This window comes from Canis aureus, chromosome 29 (assembly GCF_053574225.1).
Source record: "Canis aureus isolate CA01 chromosome 29, VMU_Caureus_v.1.0, whole genome shotgun sequence".
Taxonomy (NCBI): domain Eukaryota; kingdom Metazoa; phylum Chordata; class Mammalia; order Carnivora; family Canidae; genus Canis; species Canis aureus.
The window spans coordinates 19,995,261-20,018,593 of record NC_135639.1 but is presented as its reverse complement, the minus strand read 5'-3'; the positions used below and the strand labels follow the sequence as shown (position 1 = coordinate 20,018,593).

The 23,333-nt window shown below is 46.0% G+C and overlaps 1 protein-coding gene across 9 annotated transcripts in view; it reads right to left on the bottom strand.

The window, feature by feature from the left end:
- The window catches only part of XPNPEP1 (X-prolyl aminopeptidase 1), a 54,534-nt gene that overhangs the window by 7,566 nt on the left and 23,635 nt on the right, over nt 1-23,333 (bottom strand). For 8 of the 9 annotated variants that reach the window (XM_077877678.1, XM_077877685.1, XM_077877680.1 and 5 more), the window contains 13 exons: nt 19,141-19,204; nt 17,860-17,964; nt 15,505-15,597; nt 15,043-15,186; nt 13,241-13,336; nt 10,389-10,470; nt 8,698-8,908; nt 6,823-6,912; nt 6,243-6,293; nt 4,811-4,869; nt 4,592-4,669; nt 2,646-2,717; nt 1,075-1,135 (listed from right to left, as the gene is read on the bottom strand). In XM_077877678.1, the coding sequence (XP_077733804.1) occupies nt 1,075-1,135; nt 2,646-2,717; nt 4,592-4,669; nt 4,811-4,869; nt 6,243-6,293; nt 6,823-6,912; nt 8,698-8,908; nt 10,389-10,470; nt 13,241-13,336; nt 15,043-15,186; nt 15,505-15,597; nt 17,860-17,964; nt 19,141-19,204 (1,206 nt within the window). The remainder of the gene's footprint in view (nt 1-1,074; nt 1,136-2,645; nt 2,718-4,591; nt 4,670-4,810; nt 4,870-6,242; nt 6,294-6,822; nt 6,913-8,697; nt 8,909-10,388; nt 10,471-13,240; nt 13,337-15,042; nt 15,187-15,504; nt 15,598-17,859; nt 17,965-19,140; nt 19,205-23,333) is intronic. The other variant, XM_077877687.1, reaches the window with a different exon arrangement.

Below are 23,333 nucleotides of genomic sequence, written 5' to 3'. Positions count from 1 at the left end.
TTGTCACCCTCACTTGACACAGATGAATTAGCCTGCCAATGGTGTAGCTCGTAATTGGCAGCATCTGACCTTGAAGCCAGGCGGTCTTGCTCCAGCATCTGTGCCCCTTACCAGTGTTATACTCAGGGCTTAGCCCTACTGCCTGGAAAAGAAGAGTGCTGCTTGGAAGTTTAGTGGCTTGCCAGTAAGGTACAGAACCATGACTAAACCCACACCCTTCAATCTGGTCTCGAGCTCTTTAGCCTGCACAAAAGAATCATGCCAAAGGTATGTGGCACGGAGGTCAAATTATTTTAAGGTGCTCGTGTCTACAAACAGATGAGGTACAAGACTAAAACTATGAAATCTGCTCTGCAGCTTAGCATAAAACTCTTCCCCTGGGATATACTTCCTATAGGAGCTCCTAGAAAAACAGATTCACTCAAGAGACTCAACCAACATTCACCTGGTAGGGACTGATCCAGGAACTTACCAGGGTCATGGCACCTTTACAACCAGCCCTGGAGGCAGGTATTCTTACCCCCCTTTTTATGGAGGTGGTCTAAGTGCTTTAGGCAAGTCACGGGGCCAGTGTACAGCAGAGAAGACCTGAAGTCCAACCTCCAGACTCCTGGTGCACATCCCTCTACCTCACTGCCATCTCCTCTCCACGCCAGACAGCACAACCTAAGCAGTGTGTACCATTGCAGGGGGTGCCTGAGGTAAGCCATAGATGGAAATGCTGAACTTAAAAGAAGGCAGGTGGCTTTCAGAATCAAATCAAGACCGTGTGTAAAAAGCAGACGTTTCACTACCCCACTCCCATCTCCATAGAGATTTCCTGACTCAAGAGAACACTGACGCTGTGTAAACTGAAATCTGAGTGGCTCTGACCTTAGCAAATGGAATGCTTTTAAAATTTCTCCAGTAATTAATTAAATGGACATCACGAAGCAGATAAGCCAGGCTCCAGAGTAATGAGCTGTTTTACTAACTGACAGACAAATTTTACTTCATTATACAATTCCTTTTCATAAAAGCAATGCCATTCTTAAGAAAACAGGGAGGGCTCTCTCGTTTTCTGCTCCAGCTTACCTTCTCATAGGCTGTAGGGGTCCCAAAATGCATGGTCCGTGTCACGTCTGTCGTCCCATCCCTTTCCAAAAGAAAGGACAGATTAGTGTTCACTAAAAATAAGCTTTTGCTCAGGGGCACCTAGGTGGTGTAGTCAGGCATCTAACTCTTGGTTTCACCTCAGGTCATGATCTCAGGGTCGTTGAGATCAAGCCCCACATCGGGCTCCATGCTCAGTGTGGAGTCTGCTTGAGATTCACTCTCTCCCTCTCCCTCTCCTCCTCCCCTCCGGCTTGTGGTCTTCTCTCTATCTCTCTCTCTCTCTCTCTCTCTCTCAAATTAATCAATCTTTTAATAAATAAATAAAATGAAACAAAGTATGAATGCTAGGATGGTCGGAGGTAGTGAGAATGAACTCTGTCAGGCCCTGACATAAGCACTTTTGGTCTACAATGTGAGGACAGTCTCATCGGAGACACTATCACGGGGTTATAAATGAGGGGGAGGAGGACAAAGTAAATAGGAGCAAATAGGAGACTGCTTCTATCAAAACAGGGCCAACCTCTAATTCCTCCCATCAGGACAGCAAAGGACTAGACCCTAAAAATACCCAAAGGCATCTCTTAGAGTGGACTAATTCACACCCCTAACATAGAAATGGGAATTTTGCAATCCTACTAAAATTTAAAACTGAATCATCTCAACACCCTGAGCTCTAAGCTATTATCATTAATGGTAACCAATGTGTCCCACGCTAGGCTGTTATTTCCACATATGTGGCGGACCCCACCAAATAATCAGGCTCTCCAGGGACACCTGGGTGGCTCAGTCGGTTAAGCATCCGAAGCCCCATGTAGGGCTCTGCACTCAGCATCAGGTCAGTGAGATTCTTTCCTATTCCCTCTCCCTCTGCCCTTCCCTCCAATCTTGCTCTCATTCTCTTTCTCTCTCTAAAAAATAAATAAAATCTTTAAAAATAAAAAAAATACTCAGGCTCTCCATCAGCCACAGTCCCAACTGCAGTGGGAATGGAGCATTAAAAGGCCTGGCTTGTGCTCTCTTAATGCAGACAATATCTATTCCAGCTCCTTCTCCTGGGTTCCACATTCAGATCCAGCAAAATCTTGGGTTCTTCTCTGAGAAACTTTCTAGAGGCTGAGTATGAAAGCTGCGAGACATCAAGATGGAAATTCAGAAATTCAGGGGCAACCCTAGTTTCTCATTTACTCATTTAAAATTAATCCCTCACTTCGTAAGGCCCTGGGGCCGCTGCAAGTCCAGAGAGCTAGCACGCAGTTTATGAGCTACGGAAGAAGCCTTTCCAATGGTTTTGAAAGCTTGCTTTCAGTTATTTATTTAGTATTTAACAACTTCCGGCCAAGAACTAAACATTTCTATCAAACAGCCTTTTGTGGGAAGAGTCACCAATGGACAAGTTCAAGCAGGGGTGAAAAAAAGGACAAGACATGAGAATGATTCCATTAGTGCCTGGAGCAGAGTGAGATTCCCAGCTGAGCACCCTTGGCTGGAGCCTGGCTTGCTCCCTATTCAAGTTTTTTTACCCAACCCCAATCAAGCCGTAGTTCACTTACTTGTACTGAGCTCCCGAGTCAATCAGGTATACTTCATCTAGGGACAAGGTCCTATTCGTCTCAGGGACAGGCCTAAGAAAGTTAATTAAAAATTAATTATTCCACAAATTTACTTGCTGAATCTGGGAGAAGACATACAAGAGTTCCTTATACTACTCTTACAACTTATGTAAGTCTGAAATTATATCAAAATTAAAAGTTACCCACACAATTATTCCAAATAATTTAATCTTCTAGAACTACTCAAAGACCCAGTCAATCTATCTCCACAACTGGATAAGCAGCTCAAGAGAGGGAAGAAGAACGTATTTCTTCACATCTATCTCTATTTGTATCTGGAACAAAACAGGTATTCATGTAATAATTATAAAAGCTACAGAAATAATAATCAATAGATTCAAGAGGACCATGCTATAGTCCTGAAAACTGGGAATGGAGCGGCCAAGAGTCATTGTCTCTGGGTGTGGGAGTCCAGGCCCCTGCCTCAGATTCCACGTCAGGGGCCTCCCCATGTGCTCCCCACACCACCAGACAGGCAGAAGGTAAATGTCTCAGTTTGGGAGAAAAACTAAAGGGATTTTAACTGGGAAAAGGAGTGGATCACAATGTTCTAATGCCGAAGCACTTTTTTTAAATGAACATGAAGTATTTTTAAAGAGTGATCTGATTTCCAGATAGTACCACTGCACTGGGAAATGCTAAAGGGAGCATTCCAAGTCTCTGTCCTGCATCTGAGAGAAGGACTCCTTCATTTCCAGGCACCACCTCCTCTCTTCAGCACCAAGGGCATCAGTGGTCACACTCAAGCCAAACGACTGAGAAAGACAATCAGATATGGAACCAGCTCCAGCGCCCTGCTTCTCAACAGGCTTCCCACAGCCCACAGGGTAAAAATGCCAAAGCAGAAGCAGACTTCTCCCCCTCCTTGATCTGAAATTTTTTCATGTGTTAATTATATGCAAAATTCTAGGATAGTATCCAGCCAAGAAATTCATCACCTGAATTAAACATAAGACAAAAAAAACTATAGTCCTTTTTACATTTTAATTTTGGAACAGAAGCATTAATGTAAGAGAACTGCACAATCACATCTGTGACTGTCTCCCACACACCACTTCAAAATTTGCCCCAAGACTAAAAGGTCTAAAAGCAATTATTAAAAGGGGGGGGGGGGGGGGGGCAGGGATCTCTGCCTATATACAGCCCGGTGAGACAGACCAAGCATTCCTCCACTGATTGTGTATATCACAGACATGAAGCAAAGAACTCAAAATGCTCAACACAAGGCAAAGCGATTCGACTGGACAAATCTGAAGCTAAAGCCTAATGACCAAGCCAAGTTTCATTTCCCAAACTCATCAGTGCTCCTCCCATCTCAGAGTACAGGGAACACTCTGTGCTGTGAGTCCACAGGATCTTGCACATCATCTGCTGATATTCCCCATAGGCTGGGTGCCAAGCTTCAAGCCCGCAGGGAGGAAAGAAAGGGTGCTACTTACCTCCCTATCACAAGAGGATGCTCAATAACCTAGTGATAAGTTTTTCAGTAAGGAGGTGATGGATGGAGCTCACAAGATGTTTGGACTCATACATCAAGAAGGCTACCATTATCAGGAAAGACAAACACTAAAATATTCTGATCACCATGATCAAGAGCTATGAATACAGCTTTTGTGACCTCAGAAAGGAAAGAGGGGACAACCCATTTGACTATATCATGGAGAAGATCAATGCCATACACCTGAGGTCAAGGCTCCCAAAAGGCAGACTTGGAGATTTAGAGGAAACAAGAGATAACAAGTCCTCGTGTCCCATATAAGAACAGTTTCAACAGACACATAGAGGTGGGCATTGGGGCCTCTGGTAAAATAATGTCTCTCCCCTGCTCAGGCTTCTGTGCAGAAGCAGCAGCAAAGCCAGGCAGCGTGCTCCTCCGCATGCCTTACGCGTAGTGAATGATGGCGCCATTGGGTCCCGTACTGGAAATCGTTGGGAAGCTCAGGTCCACAAAGTCAGCCTGTTGCCTAGAACAGAAAGACACAGAGAGCAAAGCGGCTTAAAGGATTTTATTGTGCCAAGAATCAGGGCCCTCTCAGTCTCATTTAACTTGCCAAAGAAATAACCATAAGGTTCATGCCCCCACACCCCCAGACATGGTTCCTTACCTGCGAAATTCCTCGGCTTTGTCAGCAGCTGAGATCTCAGACACACCACCTTTGGGCACCTATAAGAGAGTTGCTTATAAACCATCTGGGGCAATATATCAATGCATTTCGTACATATTAAAGGGCATGCATTAAAAGCTTATTTTTTTCTTCACTTCCCATGTCCCAACTTTCTACCTACAGGACACAGCTGATGTCTCATCTTTAATGAGGGAATTTCCAAAGACTCTTATCAAAACTATCTAAAGTAGAAGGGTTTCTATCCTTTCAATTTTTGATTCAACTATTTGCCTCTGTGTTATGCCCTAAAACCTCCCCAAACAATCCATCTAAGTTTAAAAATTCAAAAGCATCTCCTGCTAGGATATCGTCCTAAAAAAGTCATCCTAAATAAAAAGATAAACACAAAGATAGTATTACAAGCTGATAATAGCGCAAAAAAAAAAAAGCTCTAAATACTTGAAAATAGGAGGAATGGCAAATTGGTCTAACCACTAAACACAACCTCTCTATTTGGATCCATTTTTCTGTTGCTATTGTTTTTTATTTTTTGTTTTTTTGTGGTTTTGAGTGTAGGTGACACACAATGCTATGTTAGTTTCAGGTATACAACAGAGTGATTCAACATCTCTGTGTTACATTATGCTCACTACAAGTGTAGCTACCATCTGTCACCACACAATGCTTTTACAATTTGGATCCTTTTTTTTTTTTTTTTTCCAATTTGGATCCTTTTTAAAGGCCTCAAAGCACATGGAAAATGCTCACACTATGGTACTAAGTGAATAAAATAAAATACAAAATCATATCTATACACTGAGAGACATGTAAAATTGATTTACACAGAACAACAGCCAGAGGGAATAAAATAGTTACACAGGTGGGAGTAAGGGTGATACTCTTTTTCCAATTTAAGCTACTTTTAAAGAGTTGTTTATATAACACTTAAAGGGAACATGAGATTGTTTAATAACAGCACAAAGCAATCCCCCTGCTGTCAACCATAAGGAATGAAAAGGTAAGAAACTCATGGCCGAAGAGTCAATATACTATCCAGAGTTTTACATCTCAAATTGAAGTCTAAAATGTACACAAAGATCTTTTTCTCTTAATACAATCAGCTTGTCTATAATATTATTGTGAGTCATTTTTCCTTATAATGAAATTCCACTTATAAGACAATGCCTTGACCCAGAAAAGGTCCTCTCAGTTAAGGAAATTCTTTCTTCATCAATGTTACTATTTTCAACAATTAAAAAAAAATTCTAAATACACACCAAATTTCCTGAAAGAACTACCAAGAGAGAGTACTAAAATTAGATCAAGACCTTAGACCTCAGGGTCACCAGAGCAGAGGGCCACGGTTAGAGTCACACATTTACAGCTTCTGAATAATTTACAGCCATGTGGTAAACAAAGACTAAGAACCAACCTCTTTCTCCAGCCAGTTAAAGAGTTCACAGAGGGCAACAGCATCTTTAATCTGTGCAAACAATGGAGACATTTTTTTTTTAAAGTTATTACTGCAAATCAGCTGGGCAAATTCAGAGCCCAGCCCTAGCAGGATACCGAGAAGGCTGGACCCACAGGGCACGCCCTCTAGCCATCAGGACTTTTCATGTAGGCACTCCCTATAAACAACTGGGCAGCAATTCCCACCAGCAGGGAAAGGGCACAACCAGGAAAGGCCCTCCCGGAGAACAGGGGCAAATCCCTCAGCGGTCAAGCCACTGGCAAAAGCCATCTGTGGGCCTTGCATCCTTCTAGACCCACCGCTGGCCTTGAAACATATGCTGGGCCTTTTAAGAGACATCATCATCAATGCCTTTTTTTGTGGTGTATGTTAGACTCTGTAAAGATCTAACCCACTGAGTGCTTGATTTCATTCTCTCATTAACACTGGAAGGCTCAGAGAATTTCTGACCTTGTGCCAGGCTCAAAGCCATGCGGCAGGCGAGGGACTGGGATGGGCCTTCTGACACCCGCTCTTCTGCACAGGCTGCTTTACTCACGTGAGCTCGTCTCATGCCGTCTGATTCAGCAGAATTCTTCACAGCTTTGGCAATGCAGATGGGGGTGTAAGGCATACAGCATCGATGATCCTAGGGGCACAAGGGCCGGGAAATCAAACCCGGCTCCACGCACCCCAGGCCAAGGCAGGCACGGCTTCACCCAGCACATCACATGTAAGACAAATCATGTGAAGAGCTCCCACTCAGGACCCACCTGGCTGTGCCTGGGGATTGAAGACCCACCCCTTTCGGTTGAGGACTCTGAGCATGACGAAAGGGGCTTGAGCTCTTCCAAAAAGATAAAGTCCATCAGAGTATTTCTCTTCTATTGCCCCCATCCTCAGCTCTTGGACACTGCTGGCTGCCAGCCATCAGGAAGATACTGCTTTTCAAGCCTCCATGGTCATGGTCATGATCATGGTCAGACTTCACTAACGATCAAAGCTTGACCGAAATAACCCCTTTCTTGCTGCACAAAGGAGGCTTTTTCCCATTGTCTGAGGACACACACGACTGATGAGGGAGGGCTCCCACTCCTTCCTCTATCTTGTTCCGGGATCACACATCACCTGCTCTTCATGGTATGGGAAGACCCTATCCAATTTAAGAATGAGTTGGAACCCAGCCCTGTGTTATGGGAGAGGGATTCAGGACCACATCTGTGCTCTTGCACAGAGCTTGTTGAAAGGCATTCATTCTCTCCAATCTCATTCCCTCACTCTCACATGTAGACCTCCTGAAACAAAGAAAGCAGGCATGACCCCCAAACTCAGGTCAAGACTGACTCACACGTACTATAAGGGTGGTAGGGTGCACTCGCAAGGTAGGTCTAGGCTTTTCCCAGGATGGAGCAGAGAGGAGATACCCCTGGGCTTGCCAAAGGCCACTTGCAGCCAGAAGCCCAGGGCAGGACAGTTGAAAAGGCTACATACATCCAAGGTGGCCTGGATTACAGTCCTGCCTTGAGCCCTAGTGAAAATGAGCAGACAGGTGTCCACTGCTTAGCACTACCCAGCAGGGACTCAGTAAAGGGCAACGCTATCACTATCATTTGACCTTCAACCAGTCTCTAACTTCCCATGCCACTCTGGGTCCCCAGCCTCCTTAGCTGGTAAATGTGGTAGGGAAGGGGCATATGTTGTGTTTCCCAGATTTCAGGTGTTCTCATACCACCTACTCAGCTCCCACCCTGGCTGCCTACCCTCTAGACCTTTATTTACTTAATACTTCTTTAGACCATCTTTAAATCAACTTAGTTTGTTAAACTCTGTCTTAAGAAATAATTTTTATAACATCATGGTCTCAAATGCTAGAAATATTTTTTTCTAGTGTACACTAAATTGCTTTTAAAACAGGTAACATGGGCAGCCCAGGTGGCTCAGCGGTTTAGCGCCACCTTCAGCCCAGGGCATGACCCTGGAGACCTGGGATCAAGTCCCACGTCAGGCTCCCTGCATGGAGCCTGCTTCTCCCTCTGGCTGTGTCTCTGCCTCTCTCTCTCTCTCTCTCTCTCTGTCTCTGTCTCTGTCTCTCATGAATAAATAAATAAAATCTTTAAAAACATAAAATAAAAAAATAAAACAGGTAACACTTAAATAAACCTAAGCATTCATATTTACCACCTAAGATCCTCTCTCATGCTACATTTTGGAAAACACAGAAGACTCAATGAGTTCTAAGGGCCCTCAGACCCTCAAGATGGCTCCAGCCCAAAGGGCTCCTTTAGGGACAGGTCATCCCTAACCTGACAGCCAGTCCCAGAGATCGTCCAGAACAACCTCTGTTTCAAAGACAAAGCTGCAGGATGCCAGAACTGGGAAGGGGCTGGCAGCTGGTAGGTGCAGGCTTTGAACGGGCCTCAGCAGGGTTACCAACCTTGGGGATGGCCTCGCTCACGGCATAGCTGGCCTTGTCGCTGACCCACACTTTCTCCCTTGGGGAGAGATTGGCACACAGAGCCTTGAGCTCGCTCAGGATGGACTTGTAGGGAAGCACCTGGATTCTGTATTCGGCTTCCAGGCCCAAGTCAAAAAGCAGGTGCTCCTTCACACTGGGGTCATCTATGCGGTCACCATCAATGAAGAGCCTGCAGAGAAGCGAGAAGTGAGGTGGCAGAGAAAAGAGGGCATGTGAGCGAGAGGGAGGAACATGGGCCCACAAATACAACAGGCTCCGTCTTTTAGCAATCAAAACCAAGCAGCTTCTCCTTCTCTGTGTTCCTTTCCCACATCCTGTTCACCAAGTTGTCTCTATCCCTGTGTATGTTATATCCATCCACCTCGTTCCTCCAGCCAGTCCCCGATGTCCTTCCTTCCCTCCACTAAGATCTCTATAGTCTAAATCCCATCCAATCTGTCCAGCTTTGACTCCAGCCCTGCCCAGTCACAGGCCAGGTTCACGCTGCCACCATCTCCCTGCTGGATTTGTGCCACAGCCTCCTAGCTGATCTCCCTGGATCCAGTCTTGCCCCTAGCCATCCCATGTTCACAGCCATAGTATTCTCTATGATTTGCAAACCCAATCATGTGGTTGCTTGTGAAATATCCATTCAACAGCTCCCCAGTGTCCTCAGAACAAAGGTCGGAGCTCCTGGACTTGGCTTACAGGCCTTCCTTTCCATGGCCCCTTGGCCCCTGCTCGCCTTCCGGCCTCACACTCCTGTGTTCCAACCACACTAAGCCACTCCAGGTCCTTCACAGCCATCGTGCTCTCCCCTGCCCAGAGCCACTGACAATGCTGTTCTCCTCTGCTTAGATCACCATTCCTCATGGCCCCCATTCACCTAACCAGCTCACATGTGCCCTTGATCTCTGCTTCAGTATTACTTGTCAGTCTCCTGTGACCCCCCAAGTTTAGGCCAGGCCCCATATCCATCCTACTGATAAGTCAGTGCCCACTTACATGCCTGAACCCCCTGAAGAGACACTCATCTCCCCAACTCTAGCCCCAGACCCTATCTGTCTGATGCAACCTAGCAGCCAACAGAGACTCTAGAAACTCATAAATGTTATGTGAATAAAGAGAGCCATCCAGATAGAAGCACAACCACAAGAAGGTCACAAGCAATTCCTTGGCAGATAAATAGACAATTCAACAAGGCATAACCATCTTCCTGTGTCATTTCCGACCTTCAAATGCCTGAGTTTATCTGAATTGTGTACCCAGGATTGTAGCACTGAGCCTATCCATCCCTTTGCACTGGCTGCTACAAAACCTAGAATCCAGTGTATGGCCTGACCAAGACTTTGCAGAAGCAATCTTGTGAACTAACCATTCCGGTTTTGTTCTGATGTCCCTGCCTATTTTTTTTCATCTCCTAGTACTAGAGATACTTTCATGGATTTCAAGTCATCTGGAAGATTAAGAAAGAGGCGAGATGTAAAAAACACCTACTGTGTAGGAAGATCAGAAGGGAAAGGGAGAGAGAGGCAGGAAAGGGGAAAAGCAGAAGAAAAGCAATGCATCAGCAGGACCTCAGGCAGCGATGGGGTTGACCAGGAAGGGAGACAGAGCATCTGAGGAGCTGTGAGGAAGGAAGGACTCTCCCTTGTGGGGCAAACACTCACATGATCGTCTCCAATCCTATGATTGCATAGGAGAAAAACACGGGATTGTGCTCCACGTCCGATCCTCGGAGATTGAACAGCCCTTAAAAAAAAAAAAAAAAAGACTCTGTCACCTGCCTGACTTGAGATTTTAACAGGAATTTTTAAGTACTTTGGCATCCATGGAAGGCTTCTACAGAAGGATTCAGTGACACTCATCTCTCAGAAAAGCAGGAAACCTTGTTTCCTGGTTTTACCTCTGAGCTGCAGTTGCTCATGTCCACCAAATGATGGCACCAGATCTGTTCCTTATGCTGCCACAGCACTGCCCCGGGAACGGAATGCAATGGAAGTTAGTCCAAAAACAGGCAAATTACCCTCCAAACAAAAGAGTTGAAATGGTCTGCCTGGTGGTGACCAGCCAAGCCTGGCCTTGCCACAGGGAAAACCTTTGGCACTCCCAAGTAAAGGGAAAAGGGCCAAGCACTCTCTCCCTTCTGAAGACATAGGGTAGAAAAACTGAGACCCACCCACGATGAGGGAGCTCAAAGAAGGCCCTCTGGCTAAGAGTCGAGGAGCTCCACGGAGGCGGAACTTCCCAGCACAGGAACAAAAGCAGTGAGTCAGCAGGGCTTAGGCCCATGAATGAAACCCAAATCCAAGCCCACCCAAGGGTAAACTGTGGTACCAAACCAGAGTGGAGGACCTGCCTAGAGCCAGTGTCAACGGGCGTTTGGGGAAGTCATTGTATGTTTAATCAGTACAGGGGCCAGCAGAGACCATAGCTATGCTCCCATAGCTTCCAGCTGCCTAATTCTTGCTCTCCCGAAGAACATAATGTTAAAAAGACCCTGGTGAGAAAAGAACTGCCTCTATTTTAAAATAATGGCCTCTCACAGTAAAGCAATGAAGCAATATTTTTTACCTATCAGACTAGCACTTTTTTAAAAATGACAGTATCTGGGACTGGCAAGGGTGTGCCAGGGCAGGCATATTCATATCCACCGTAAACATTTCTGGCAGGTAACTGGCAAGATGGGTCCAAAGCCCTACCATGTACATACCCTCTAACCCGTAATGCAACCCCTAAAAGCCAACCACAAAATAAGAAAATAATCAGAAATATACAGAGACTCTGATGTACTAAGATTTTGATGGTAGCATCATAATAAAGTCATGGGAAAATCAAAAATAACCCAAAGGCCATCCTTAGGGGAATGGTTAAGTAAGTAAGTTATGGATAACCATATGATGGGATATTTATATTTACTTAAATTATGATTATATATGCTTAGAGTATACAGAGACATTAGAAAAATCAAGCTGTAAGACATATACGCACAAAATATTAATAGTGATTATCTCTAGGTAACAAAATTATAGTGGATATTTTTCTCTTCTTTTTATTTCCTCTACATTTTCCACAATAAGAATGTGTTTCGGGCGGCCAGGGTGGTTCAGCGGTTTAGCGTCACCTTCAGCCCAGGGTGTGATCCTGGAGTCCTGGGATCAAGTCTCACATCGGGCTTCCGATGTGGAGCCTGCTTCTCCTTCTGTCTGTGTCTCTGTCTCTGTCTCTGTCTCTCTCTCTCTCTCTCTCTGTCTCTCATGAATAAATAAATAAAATCTGTAAAAAAAAAAAAGAATGTGTATTTTTTTAAGATTTTATTTATTTATTCAAGAGAGACACACAGAGAGAGAGGCAGAGACATAGGTAGAGGGAGAAGAGGCTCCCTGCAGGGAGCCCGATGTGGAACTCGATCCCAGAACTCCAGGGTCATGCCCTGGTCCCAAGGCAGGTGCTCAACCGCTGAGCCACCCAGGTGTCCCAAGAATGTATTTTCTTAAAATCAAAGGGAGAAATTAACTTTACATTTGTTATTCTAGCCAATATCTAGGTAGTTAATTAAAGATATCAATCACTGATATATGACATACATGTCAAACATCACTGATATTTGACAAAGTTTGGGGGTTGGGGGTTGGAAAAACAGGACAGTGTGTAGTAGGGTATCTTTCTCTAGTGAGAAGATAAACAGATAAGGTAGTGCCTCTTCTCAGTTACCTTGGGTTAAATCCAATCAGAAAACAGAAGACAGGACAAAAAGAGTCAACCAAATGTCTTCAGGTTCTAGAGGATGACAAGGTACTAAACAACTGCATAAGGGTTATTTAATGTCTAAAGATTCAGAAACTGCTATTGTTATCAAAAAGGTTGGTGAAGGGACGCCTGGGTGGCTCAGTGGCTGAGCATCTGCCTTTGGCTCAGGTCGTGATGCCAGGGTCCTGGGATTGAGACCCACATCAGGCTCCAGCCTGCTTCTCCCTCTGCCTACGTCTCTGCCCCTCTCTCTGTGTCTCTCGTGAATAAATAAATAAAATCTTAAAAATAAAAAAAAGTTGGTAAAGAATTTTCAGTTCCTGAGTTTTCTGATGTAGAAATATTTCTAGAACATCCGCACTGTGAAGACCTGAGGGAAATACAGGAAAAGTGTAGAGAAAAAAAAACAATCTCCTATGATGCCATTTCTACAGCTGGAGAGACATATGAATGTTGACAGACACAAAATGTTGGGAAGAAATGTCCTTCCTTGGTGGTGTCATAGTCCTGAAGAGACTGGCCAGAGGTGGACATCACAGATTTCACATCAGCCCCAGGCTATAATACCACTCTGAGCCACGCTATGTCCCTCTCTCCCATTCTCTATCATTCTTTCTCCAACCTACTTGGTGTATTGGGTACTCATTTGGTGACGTGGTCTTTGTCTATTCCCTGGCCACTCAGAAAGCAGACTGGCGTGAACACCCAGATTCCAAGAGAACCAAGGGAGAGACCAGGTAATGTGCCCACACAGCAGAGCCAGAGCACTTACACGCAATCTCATCCAGGGCAGTGACCACAAACCACACGACATTCCTCTCAGCCATTTTCAACCGAAGGTCTGCAACCTTGTCCTTCCAGGAGATGCCTGCAAGAAACAAATGTGCTTGTGACTCTGGCCCTGCACGGGAGCCAAGTGAAAGAACCCATCCCAAACATTCTTACCCAGGCCATCTTATACAGAGCATGCTGCCTGAGGAAACAGGAGGCCTGGACTCAAGCCTCTTGTCCAAGCCTGTTGACTTTCGAGAGCCCTGACTGCCTCACCCACAAAATTAATGCATTTGTTCATCCAACAAATGTCTCTGAAGTATCTAGACTTCGTGGGCATAGATATCTGCCAGACATTGTGCTCATCACTGCAGTCACAGCTCTAAGTGATACCCAGCCCCTGCCCTCATGGGGCTTACAATTTAGAAGGGAAGACAATCAATACAGCAATAGTTATCTTGTGTCAAGACTGAATAGTGGCAGAAGCACAGGAAGCTATGAGAAGATACTGCCCAGCAGAGAAAACTCATCCAGGCTTAGAGGCCCAGGGGAATATCACCCACCACTTGACATTCTTGGAGCTGAGAGACTCACCTCGTGGTGCTAAGACCTAGGAACTCCCTGCAATCTGACTCTGTGACTATTAACTTCCAAATCACCCTTGTCCCATCACAGCCAGGGGCTGGCTCCCTGCAGCTCTCCAGATGAAACTGCAGCCCTAGAGAGGCGCACCCCTTCACCACCACTATCACCACCATCACCCGCCATGAAACAGCACTGACAGCTCAGGTTACAAGCCTGCCCCTGGGAACTGGGGAACCATCTGGTTCACCCAACACCTGGCACAGTGTCCTGCACGTAGGAGTCACTCACGTTTGCTGACCAAAAGTCTTACCCCCAACATCTGTTCTCCCCTCTCGTACAAGTAATAGGTTGGAGCCTCTGAGTCAGTTAAAAGAAAAAAATTCAAAACATGCTCATGGAAAATGTTTAGCTGACCCCAGGCCACTCACTGGACCGATCCCCCTCAGTCTGTGATCCCCTCCGGTGAGGGCGTCACAGGGAAAGCAAGCTGGGGGCTGCCCCCGCAACCAACACGGCTTTGAAGATCAGCTCGGGAATGCTGTTTAAAACTTGGCAAGAGCCTGGGCTGTAATGCTTTCTTCCCAGGACCCCTCTGGGCAATCTGCCTACATTCCAGACATCCCCCATCCACCTCTCCTCTTCTGTTTCTACCGCACAGCTCTCTCCCCTGCAGCCCCACCTCCCTGGCCTCTCTCTGCATCCCTCACTGTTCTATAAATCCACACTTTCAGCTCCCACCAACAGTTCACAACTTGCTCTTCACCAACCACTAATATACAGGCCAAAGAAACCCACCCACAACCCAAAGCCTCTAAAGCAGAAGGTTCTAGATACAGGGTGGGGGGCCTAGGAAGGTAAACCTCCAAATGCGGGTGGAAGAAAAGGAAATGGAACCTAGAAAGCCCCCAGCCCTGTTTCCACTATCAGACATGTTAGAGGCAGTTAGCAACAGAGTGGTAAAAAAGCCATCTTAGCAGCGGCCAAAGGTCTGCCCAGAAGAGCGTGGCAAGCATAAATTATGCAAATAAGTGGCAAGTAGGTGGCCACTGTGGAAACAAATAAAGCTCCTGCTTTCATCAAATGCCGCACTGTGCCAGGGTGAGGCAAAACCGCCCACCAGCTCAAGCTGGATTCTGATTCAGAGGACTGGGATGGGGACAATGGTGACGGGCAGGGAACAAGGGCTGGGGGCCCTGTTGGGCGCAGCAGCGTTCTGACCTGTGTAATCCAGGCCCAGTGCGAGGAGGGGCTTGCATGGGCGCTCAGGACGGTCTGTCCAGATTTTGTCCACAAGGTTCTCCTTGACAGGAATGAGGTGGTGGCCTGCACTTCTCAGAACCTTGGCCATCTTCTTCCAGTAATCTGGGGAGAAGTACACGTAGCCCAACCATACATGAACCAAATGCCATTTCAGCTGAGGCAGGCAGCAGTGCCTTCTGAAAAGCGGTCCTCCCATGGCCTAGCACTGGGTATGCAGGATGAGTGTAAAAAGGTTATTTTCACCACCAACAGCCTTCCCCTGCCTCTCTGCCAAAACTCTTCTCTTCACCTTGACCTTTATCATGACATCAAGTCATGCTGAGCCCCTAAATGATCCAAGTCCACAAGCAAACAAAGGGAATGGAGAGGCATCTAGAATCCACTTCCTCCCCGACACTGGAAGGACCCCAGCTCACTCACCTGTAGGAATGATCAGTGGGTCCACACCAACCCTGGATCCTTCAGGAAGTACACTCACCAGCCAGTCTTCCTGAGTTGGTGTGTCCTTCAGACCTACCAAGGGAAGAACAGGTAAGAAACAATTCCCAATGGACCCAAGCTCATAGTCCTACCCAAAGGATGCACTTCACCAACATCATGATCCTAGGGTCTTTATGAAGCACCTTCTATATGGTAGGTTGGCAGCACTTAGAGAACCCAAACTTTGCTTAATCCTGGAAGATTGCAAGAAGGATAAGATGATGTATTTAAAAAGTATATGATGGCACCAGGGGTGCCTGGGTGGTACATCTGGTTAAGCGTCCGACTCCTGGTTTCAGCTCAGGTCATGATCTTAGGTTTGTGGAATCTAGCTGATGTCAGGCTCTGTGCTCAGCACAGAGTCCGCTTAAGAGTCCTTCTCCCTCTCCCTCTGCCCCTCACACTCACGCTCTCCCTCTCTTTCTGAAATAAATCTTAAAAAAAAAAAAAAAAAAAAAGCATAGGAGTAAGAAGACAAAAAAAAAAAGGAAAAGGCAAGATTTTCATTCATAAAAACAGCATCCTGGGAATCACTACAACACTGGCACATATGTCATTGCAAAGAACATCTTCTCAGCCTTTGGTCACTTTATCACTACTGGTCACTTGATGAACACTTGGGTCGTGACTGGTGAAGGCTGGGAACTGGGAACCCCCCCCCTCACATCTCACACCAGAAAACACAGGACATGGTGCTCTCCTCTCACTGTAAGGTAGGGTGGCAGATAGGAGGCTCCCACCCCTGAACCAGGCCTGACTGGGGTCTGAACACAAGTCTCAGCAGCAAAAAATCTTTCCAAAGATTACAAGAGGGCCACACAGGTCTCATCACCATCATCTTTACGATGGCTCCTTGGCTTCCCAATTCCTAAGAGCAAACAGCCCTTCCCATTTCCAAGAGACGAGTCATGGGACACCAAATAAACCTCAAGAAAGGAAGTGAAGTTATTTTTGATATTCCAGTTTTTCTTTAATCTAAGCCAATACCTTCTACATTTGGATGTATGCTTCTTAACTGATCAGATCTTTACTAAAAAGTTAACATCTTGGGGAAATAGATCTATATTTAGAGTGAAAGTTCGTATATTCTAAAAACAGTACTTATCTTCACTGTTTTCCCTACTGACTGCTGATAACCACATAACCACAGAGGGGAAGTTCAAAGGTTTATAAAGAAATGAGCTCATGAACCTCAATTCCAAAAAACTGCCTAAAAGCTGGCACTGAGCTGTTATTTTGCTATTTGATTCTTGGCTATTTTTTTCCAAACCACTAAAAAGCCACTTACTAACGAAGTTTTCTTTTAATGCCCTTAGTATGACTTTTATAGGATGAAGTCATGCTATTTCCTAGCAGACAGATATCTGGCAAAAACTCAGGGATGAATCACTCCTCAACCAAACCCACCAGAATTGCCCTACACAGGAGAGACGCCTGAGGAAAGGGGGGCTTGGGGAAGACACAGCCAACTACAGGGAGACTTAGAAGGAAGGAGGACTCGTCCGCCAGGCCACCACATACCTACGAGATGGAACAGGCAGACCTGACAGCTAGAGATGTGGGCCCCAAAGAGAGATACCCATACCCCAGGGATACACTGAACGATCCCCTGGGGTGTTAGCAAGAAGTATTAAGATGTCTATTTGTATTTATTTTTGTCTAAAAAAGAAAGAAATTAATCTTTGCTCACATTTGAAATGCAGATGTTTATATATAAACATATAAACAAGTATACATATATGTTGAAGGTACATGAGCCAGAGGCATGCAATAAACAAGTTTAAAGGCCACTAGCCTATCCATTTGTACCAGCTCCAGAGCCCCCAGATGTCTGCCTCTGTGTGTGCATGTACACGTAGATATGAGAGAAAGAGTGTTTTCTTATGCCATGAACTGGAATGTGTCCCCTCAAATTCCTATGTTGAAATCCTAAGGGTGGAGTTCTAATCCGATAGGATTCTAAAAAGAAGAAGAGAGGTTCTCCCTGCCAGATAAGAACTCAAGAGAGAAGGTGGCCATCTGTAAATCAGGAGGAGGGCTGTCACTAGAACCTGAGCATGCTGGCACCCTGATCTCAGACTTCTAGCCTTCAGAACTGAGAAAATACATTTCTGTTGTTTAACTCACCTAGTCTATGGTATTTTGTTATGGCAGCCCAAGCAGACTAACACACCCTGAATTCTCAAAAGGGCCCATGACCTCACAAAAGGGTTAAGATCCAGAGACCTTGAGGAACTCTAGGGTCCCTTCCCAAAGCTGGCCAAGTAAAGTTGGGCTGGCCACACCTCTACACACCCATCTTCATGAGCGTCCAGTTGCTGTCCATCTGCTTGGCAGCCTGGAGAAAGTAGCGTCCATCAGTCCACATGGCCGCATGCTCTTCTGTAATGATGGCCGTGCCTGGAGTAAGGGAGCAAAAGAACGAGAAAAATTTCTGACGACCACATAGAAGCTGCACACAGTGGCAGCAGGCTGAGAAGCACAATGAGAAGTACCAGCTCCTGTGCGGCCAGCCTACCACCACCACTCACGCCAGTGGGGCAGATGGGCCTCTGACTCCAGGAAAAACTCTAGGCAAGAGAAGACAATGCCACTGAGAACCAGCTGTGGGTCAAGCTTTGAAGGAGACCGCCCTCAGGCAGCCCAGGTTGATGGGTCCCTGGAGCTCCCCATCTGCACAGCACGAGTCAAGAGGACTATGTACCTACGGTCAAAAAGGCCTCATGATCAACAAGACAGAGGGGAAACGGACTCCAGCACAGTGGTCACAGTGCTCTGCTCCACCAGTTACGCCAAGAGAACTGCTTCACCTTTCCTGAGAGAAATCAACTGGACTATCAGTATTCACAGCGACTCCTGGATGCCTCCCATCCCTACCTGCCCTCAGTCCCTACCGCCTGACAGAACTCAGGGCTTCTGGCAGACGTACCAGCCAAAGGCAACCCTGAGGTGCCAACCAACACAAGCACTTAGACCAAAGGAAGCAGTTCTTTGCCAAGTCTAGCTAGCGTAACACAGGAGAGTCTGAAGGGGGGGAAGCACCCTAAAACTCAAGGGCACAGCAGTTTTGGAAAAGTTAGGGCAGGGCACCAATGTAGCTCAACATTACCCTTTGTTTTTTAAACTGAAAGTGAAATTACTGAATCTGGAAGTCAAGCACTTAGAGAATGACATAGGACCAGCAAGCTTAGGGGGGGTTCGGGACGCTGTTAGTGTCCCATTTCTTATTCAGAGTGCTAGTTACACAAGTATTTTCAGTTTAATTGATACAACTGTCTGTATGTATGCTATATTCAATAAAAGTCCAAAGCATTTTTAAAGAAAAATTTTTTAAAACTTTAATAGCAAAAAAGAAAAAGAAAACTTTAATAGCAAAAGCATCGAGAAAAGGGCCACTAAAAGGTAAATTCAGAGAGTTGGGGGATGCTGGGAGTTCACACCTTTCTGTAGAGGCTCAAGGGGGAGTGTCTGGTTTGCATTTTCTTTTTGGTTCTATCACAGGCTGAAAGTTGGCCTGGTTATTTTGGGGAAGCAAACAAAATACAGAAAGAACAGAGAGAGAATTTAGCAACTCACCCGCAGAGCCATCAAATCCAGAGACAAAGGCCCGCCGACAGTCACATGGAGCAATGTACTCACTCTGGAAAACAGAAAGGATGCTGAAGTGGACCTAGAATGGCCACATGCTGACTGTTCTCCATGTGCCCGGCTGTGTGCAAGGGGACACAGCGGACTCGGTTGGCAAAGCCTTGGCACCTTCAAGGAACAGTCTAGCTGAAAAGTCAAGCTGAACATGAAGAAAACTCTGCTCATGCTGCAGAAGACCCTAATTAAATATGGGCTAAAAGAGCTATTCCCACTAGCCTCTATTTCTTCTTCTGGAGAACAAAGCAGATTAAGACAAAACATAATAAACTGCTCTTTTCTGAGATCTTACTCAAAAAACAAACCAATAGCCTTCTCTCTTCCTTGCCACTGTCATTTAGGCATCTGTTATTTTTCTGAAAAGAAAGGCTGAATTTCTGTTTTAGGTGCCAATAGTTCTCTTAGATCTCTTTAGGCATGAGCTTGTTTCCGAACTTCTGGGTGTATTCTCCTCTAATGTGGCGTCACCAATCATTCCCATACAGACCCTGTCCCTTCCCATTAGAGAATAAATGGAAACACTTCCTCTGATCCAGGAGGCTTCAGCAAAAGAAAATGTCATGTCCCAAAGCATGTTTTTCCCATCCCCTTGCCTCTAAAAGGAAGGGGTTAGAGACTGAACAACACGGGAAGTTCACATTTCTGTGCAGATGGTGCCTGGTCATGGTGGGACACTTCTGGCAACACAGTTAAACACAGTAAAGTAACTTCCCCAAAGGTAGCAGGGGCTTTGAACTCAGGCTCTGAAGCACTCTGCTGTGCTGCACCCATGTGACATGTTATCTCTCGTCTTCGCAACAACTCTCTGGGATAAGACTACTGGCAAATGAGAAAATTGAAGGGTGAAGACAGAATCTTTAAGCAACTTGCCCACTCACAGGTTAGTAGCTGGGCCAGGATCTGGTGTGCTGGAAACCAGAGCTGCTGTTCCTTCTACTGTTGGCAGGGGTCTTCCGAGCTAAAGGACCGAGCAGGGTTAAGAATGCTGATGATATGGGGCAGCCCAGGTGGCTCAGCGGTTTGGTGCAGCCTACAGCCCAGGGCCTGATCCTGGAGACCTGGGATCGAGTCCCATGTCAGGCCCCCTGCATGGAGCCTGCTTCTCCCTCTGCCTGTGTCTCTGCCTCTGTGTGTGTGTGTGTGTGTGTTTCTCTCTGTGTCTCTCATTAATAAATAAATAAAATCTTAAAAAAAAAAAAAAAAAAGAATGCTGATGATAGGGAATGGGGCTGCCAGACCAAGGCATTTTTTAGGTCAACACAAAGTAGGGGTGAAAAAGCATCCATGTCTCGCTCCCACTCATTTCACCGAGGCAGCTGCAGCCACAGCCTCAAACCGGCCAGAGGACCACTCTCCATGGAGATGCCCAAAGGGCCAGCAGAGGAAGCCATGACAGAGGGAGCCATGACAGATGACAGAGCTCAAGGTCACACCTGCCCTCCAGCAGACCCAGCTGCGTGGTCTACAACAAGGCTCACTGCGTCTCTCAGGCTCAGTTCCTCATTTCTAAAACAGGTCCCCTCAGACTGCGAAAAGCCACAGCAGGCACATGTTTTATCCCTCAAACACAGAGGAATGCTTGATCTTAGCACTAATACCAGCAAGAATGGCCGCCAGCAGCATCTATGAACTGCAGAATTCTCATTTGGTTATTAACGCAGTAATCATTGGGTGCAAGACTAAAGAAAAAGAAGGCAAAAATGGAGGGTAGAGGAGAGCTCCCGCTCTCCCAGGATCGTTGTGAGGAGCAATAAGTTAATGTCTAAAACGACTCACCAGAATGCTGAGAGTGCTGCAAGTGTGCAGTGGAACAGATAGTATTAGTTTCTTCATGAATGATGAAAAAGTGTCCAAGAGGCTGGGAAAACTAAGGAAACAAAAATAACCTCCATGCTAAAACTCACAGTACACAATGGGGAAGAGGCAAGGGGCACTCCTGATGGCCAAGGAGTCTCCCCTGCTAGAGGCTCAGCCACCTGTGACACACAGTGAGGCTGCCAGCAAAGGGCTGGCAGAGAAGGGACTGCTCGTCTGGGCACAGGCAGACTCTTCCACTCAAGCACGCAGCTCTCCAGGAATGCCCCACCCCTAGCGGGACAGGCCCTCTCAAAGGAGTTGCCTATCAGCAAAGGCAGGAGGCAGGTTTCTCCAAAGGGAGGTGGAATTAACAGCAGGTGGACATGTTTGGTTTGGGATCAAGAGGAGGTCTGGGCAAGAATGTCTAGACATGACCTAAGTAGTCAACCTGCCAGGAAGCCGTCACTGACCGAAGCTGTCACCTCTATACCAACAAACTAGGCAAAAGCCAGACAAGCACTGGGCCTGGGCCTCCTACTTTTCCCCCAGCTGTGAGGCTGGCAAAATCCAAGAACATTCTCCCGGGAGATATAATTAACCCAAAACCTTAGCATGCCAGGAAAGAGAAACAAGGAAGTAGAGCTATTGGCTTTTTCTCCAAAAACACCATTTCTCTCCATCTCTTAAGACCAGCACCCAGTTCAGGCCTCCATCATCTCCACCTGGACCAGGGACCCACCAATCCATTCTTCTCACACACTCAAGAGTGAGCTTTCCAAGATGTCTACATATGCCATGTTAGCATCCTGCTTAAAACCTACCAAGAGCTTCCCATCAAACTTAGGGTAAAATCCGAACTCCAGCCCAGTCCCCAAGGCACTGCCTGACCAGGCCCTGCTGTCCTCTCAGGACTCTCCTCCACTCTCTCCACCACCTGAAACATTCAACCCACACCACCGGTTTTCTGCTCTTTCCCAAACTCGTTCCGGCTTCAGGGCCTTTGCACAAGCTCTTTCTTGTGCCTATCAAAGTCCCTCTCTGATCGTGGCCTGGCAAGCTCCTTCTCGTCACTACATTTCAGATCAGATATCACCTCACAGAGGGGCTTGCCTGAACCACCCAAAGTGGCCACCTGGCCTTTACCTCTCTGTATAGCACATTTTTCTATGCTCTTCTTCTTTCTTACATTATTATTAGCCTGCCCCAAAATATAAGTTCCATGAGATCAGAGTATTTGTCTATTTGTGACTGCCCCTGTCCCCTATCACAGCATAGGTAGTATATATTCATCCTCAATCAACATCTGCCGAATAGGGCAGCCCCGGTGGCGCAGCAGTTTAGCGCCACCTGCAGCCCGGGGTGTGATCCTGGACACCCGGGATCGAGTCCCACGTCAGGCTCCCTGCATGGAGCCTGCTTCTCCCTCTGCCTGTGTCTCTGTGCCTCTCTCGCTCTCTCTCTCTGAATAAATAAATAAATAAATAAATAAATAAATAAATAAATAAATAAATAAATAAATAAATATATTTTTTTTTTAATATCTGCGGAATAAATGAACAAAGCGGAAGGAAAGATGAGCCTTTTTCTCTGTACCTAGCTAAAATCTTAGCCTTCTCTTTGAAGACAGAGGAAGGGCTACAACCTAAGGAATGCAGGTGGCCTCTAGAAACAGGAAAAGGCAAGGAAACAGATTCTCCCCTGGAATCTCCAGAAAAAATATAGCCCTACTGACCCACTGTAGACTCCAGAGCTCCAGAACTGTAAGATAACAGATTTCTGTTATTGTAAACCACTAAGTTTGTGATAATGTTATAGCAGCGGGAGGAAACGAATGTACTATTCAGACCAGAAGGGATTGTAACTGTGGTTTCAAACTCAAGTGTCTTACGGTACAGGCAAGTAAACTAGACAAGGAGGATTAGGAATTGACTTTTCCAGACAGCAGCTCTTCTCACCTCTGATGCCTGTCATGCTGGAGTACAGGCCACATGTTGCCACCCCTCAGTATTTCAGAAGCTAAATATATGAGTGTTGATGAAAGGTCACCTATCTTTCAAGTGTTGGCATCTAATTCAAACAAGTAAATAATATTCAGCCAAATAAAGCACAACTATAAATAAGGAAAAAAAGCCTTAACCACCCCTCAAAATCCAGTTCAAATACATCCTCTTCCACAAAGCTTTCTAGCCCACTCCACTCAGAGAACTCCCACACGTCAGAAATTTGCAGGACAATCCACACTGGCATTTATCCATGCCCTGCCTTGGGTGATGATAACAAAATCCCTACTATTGCCAACAACTATATTCCCCTCTAGGACTTCTTTT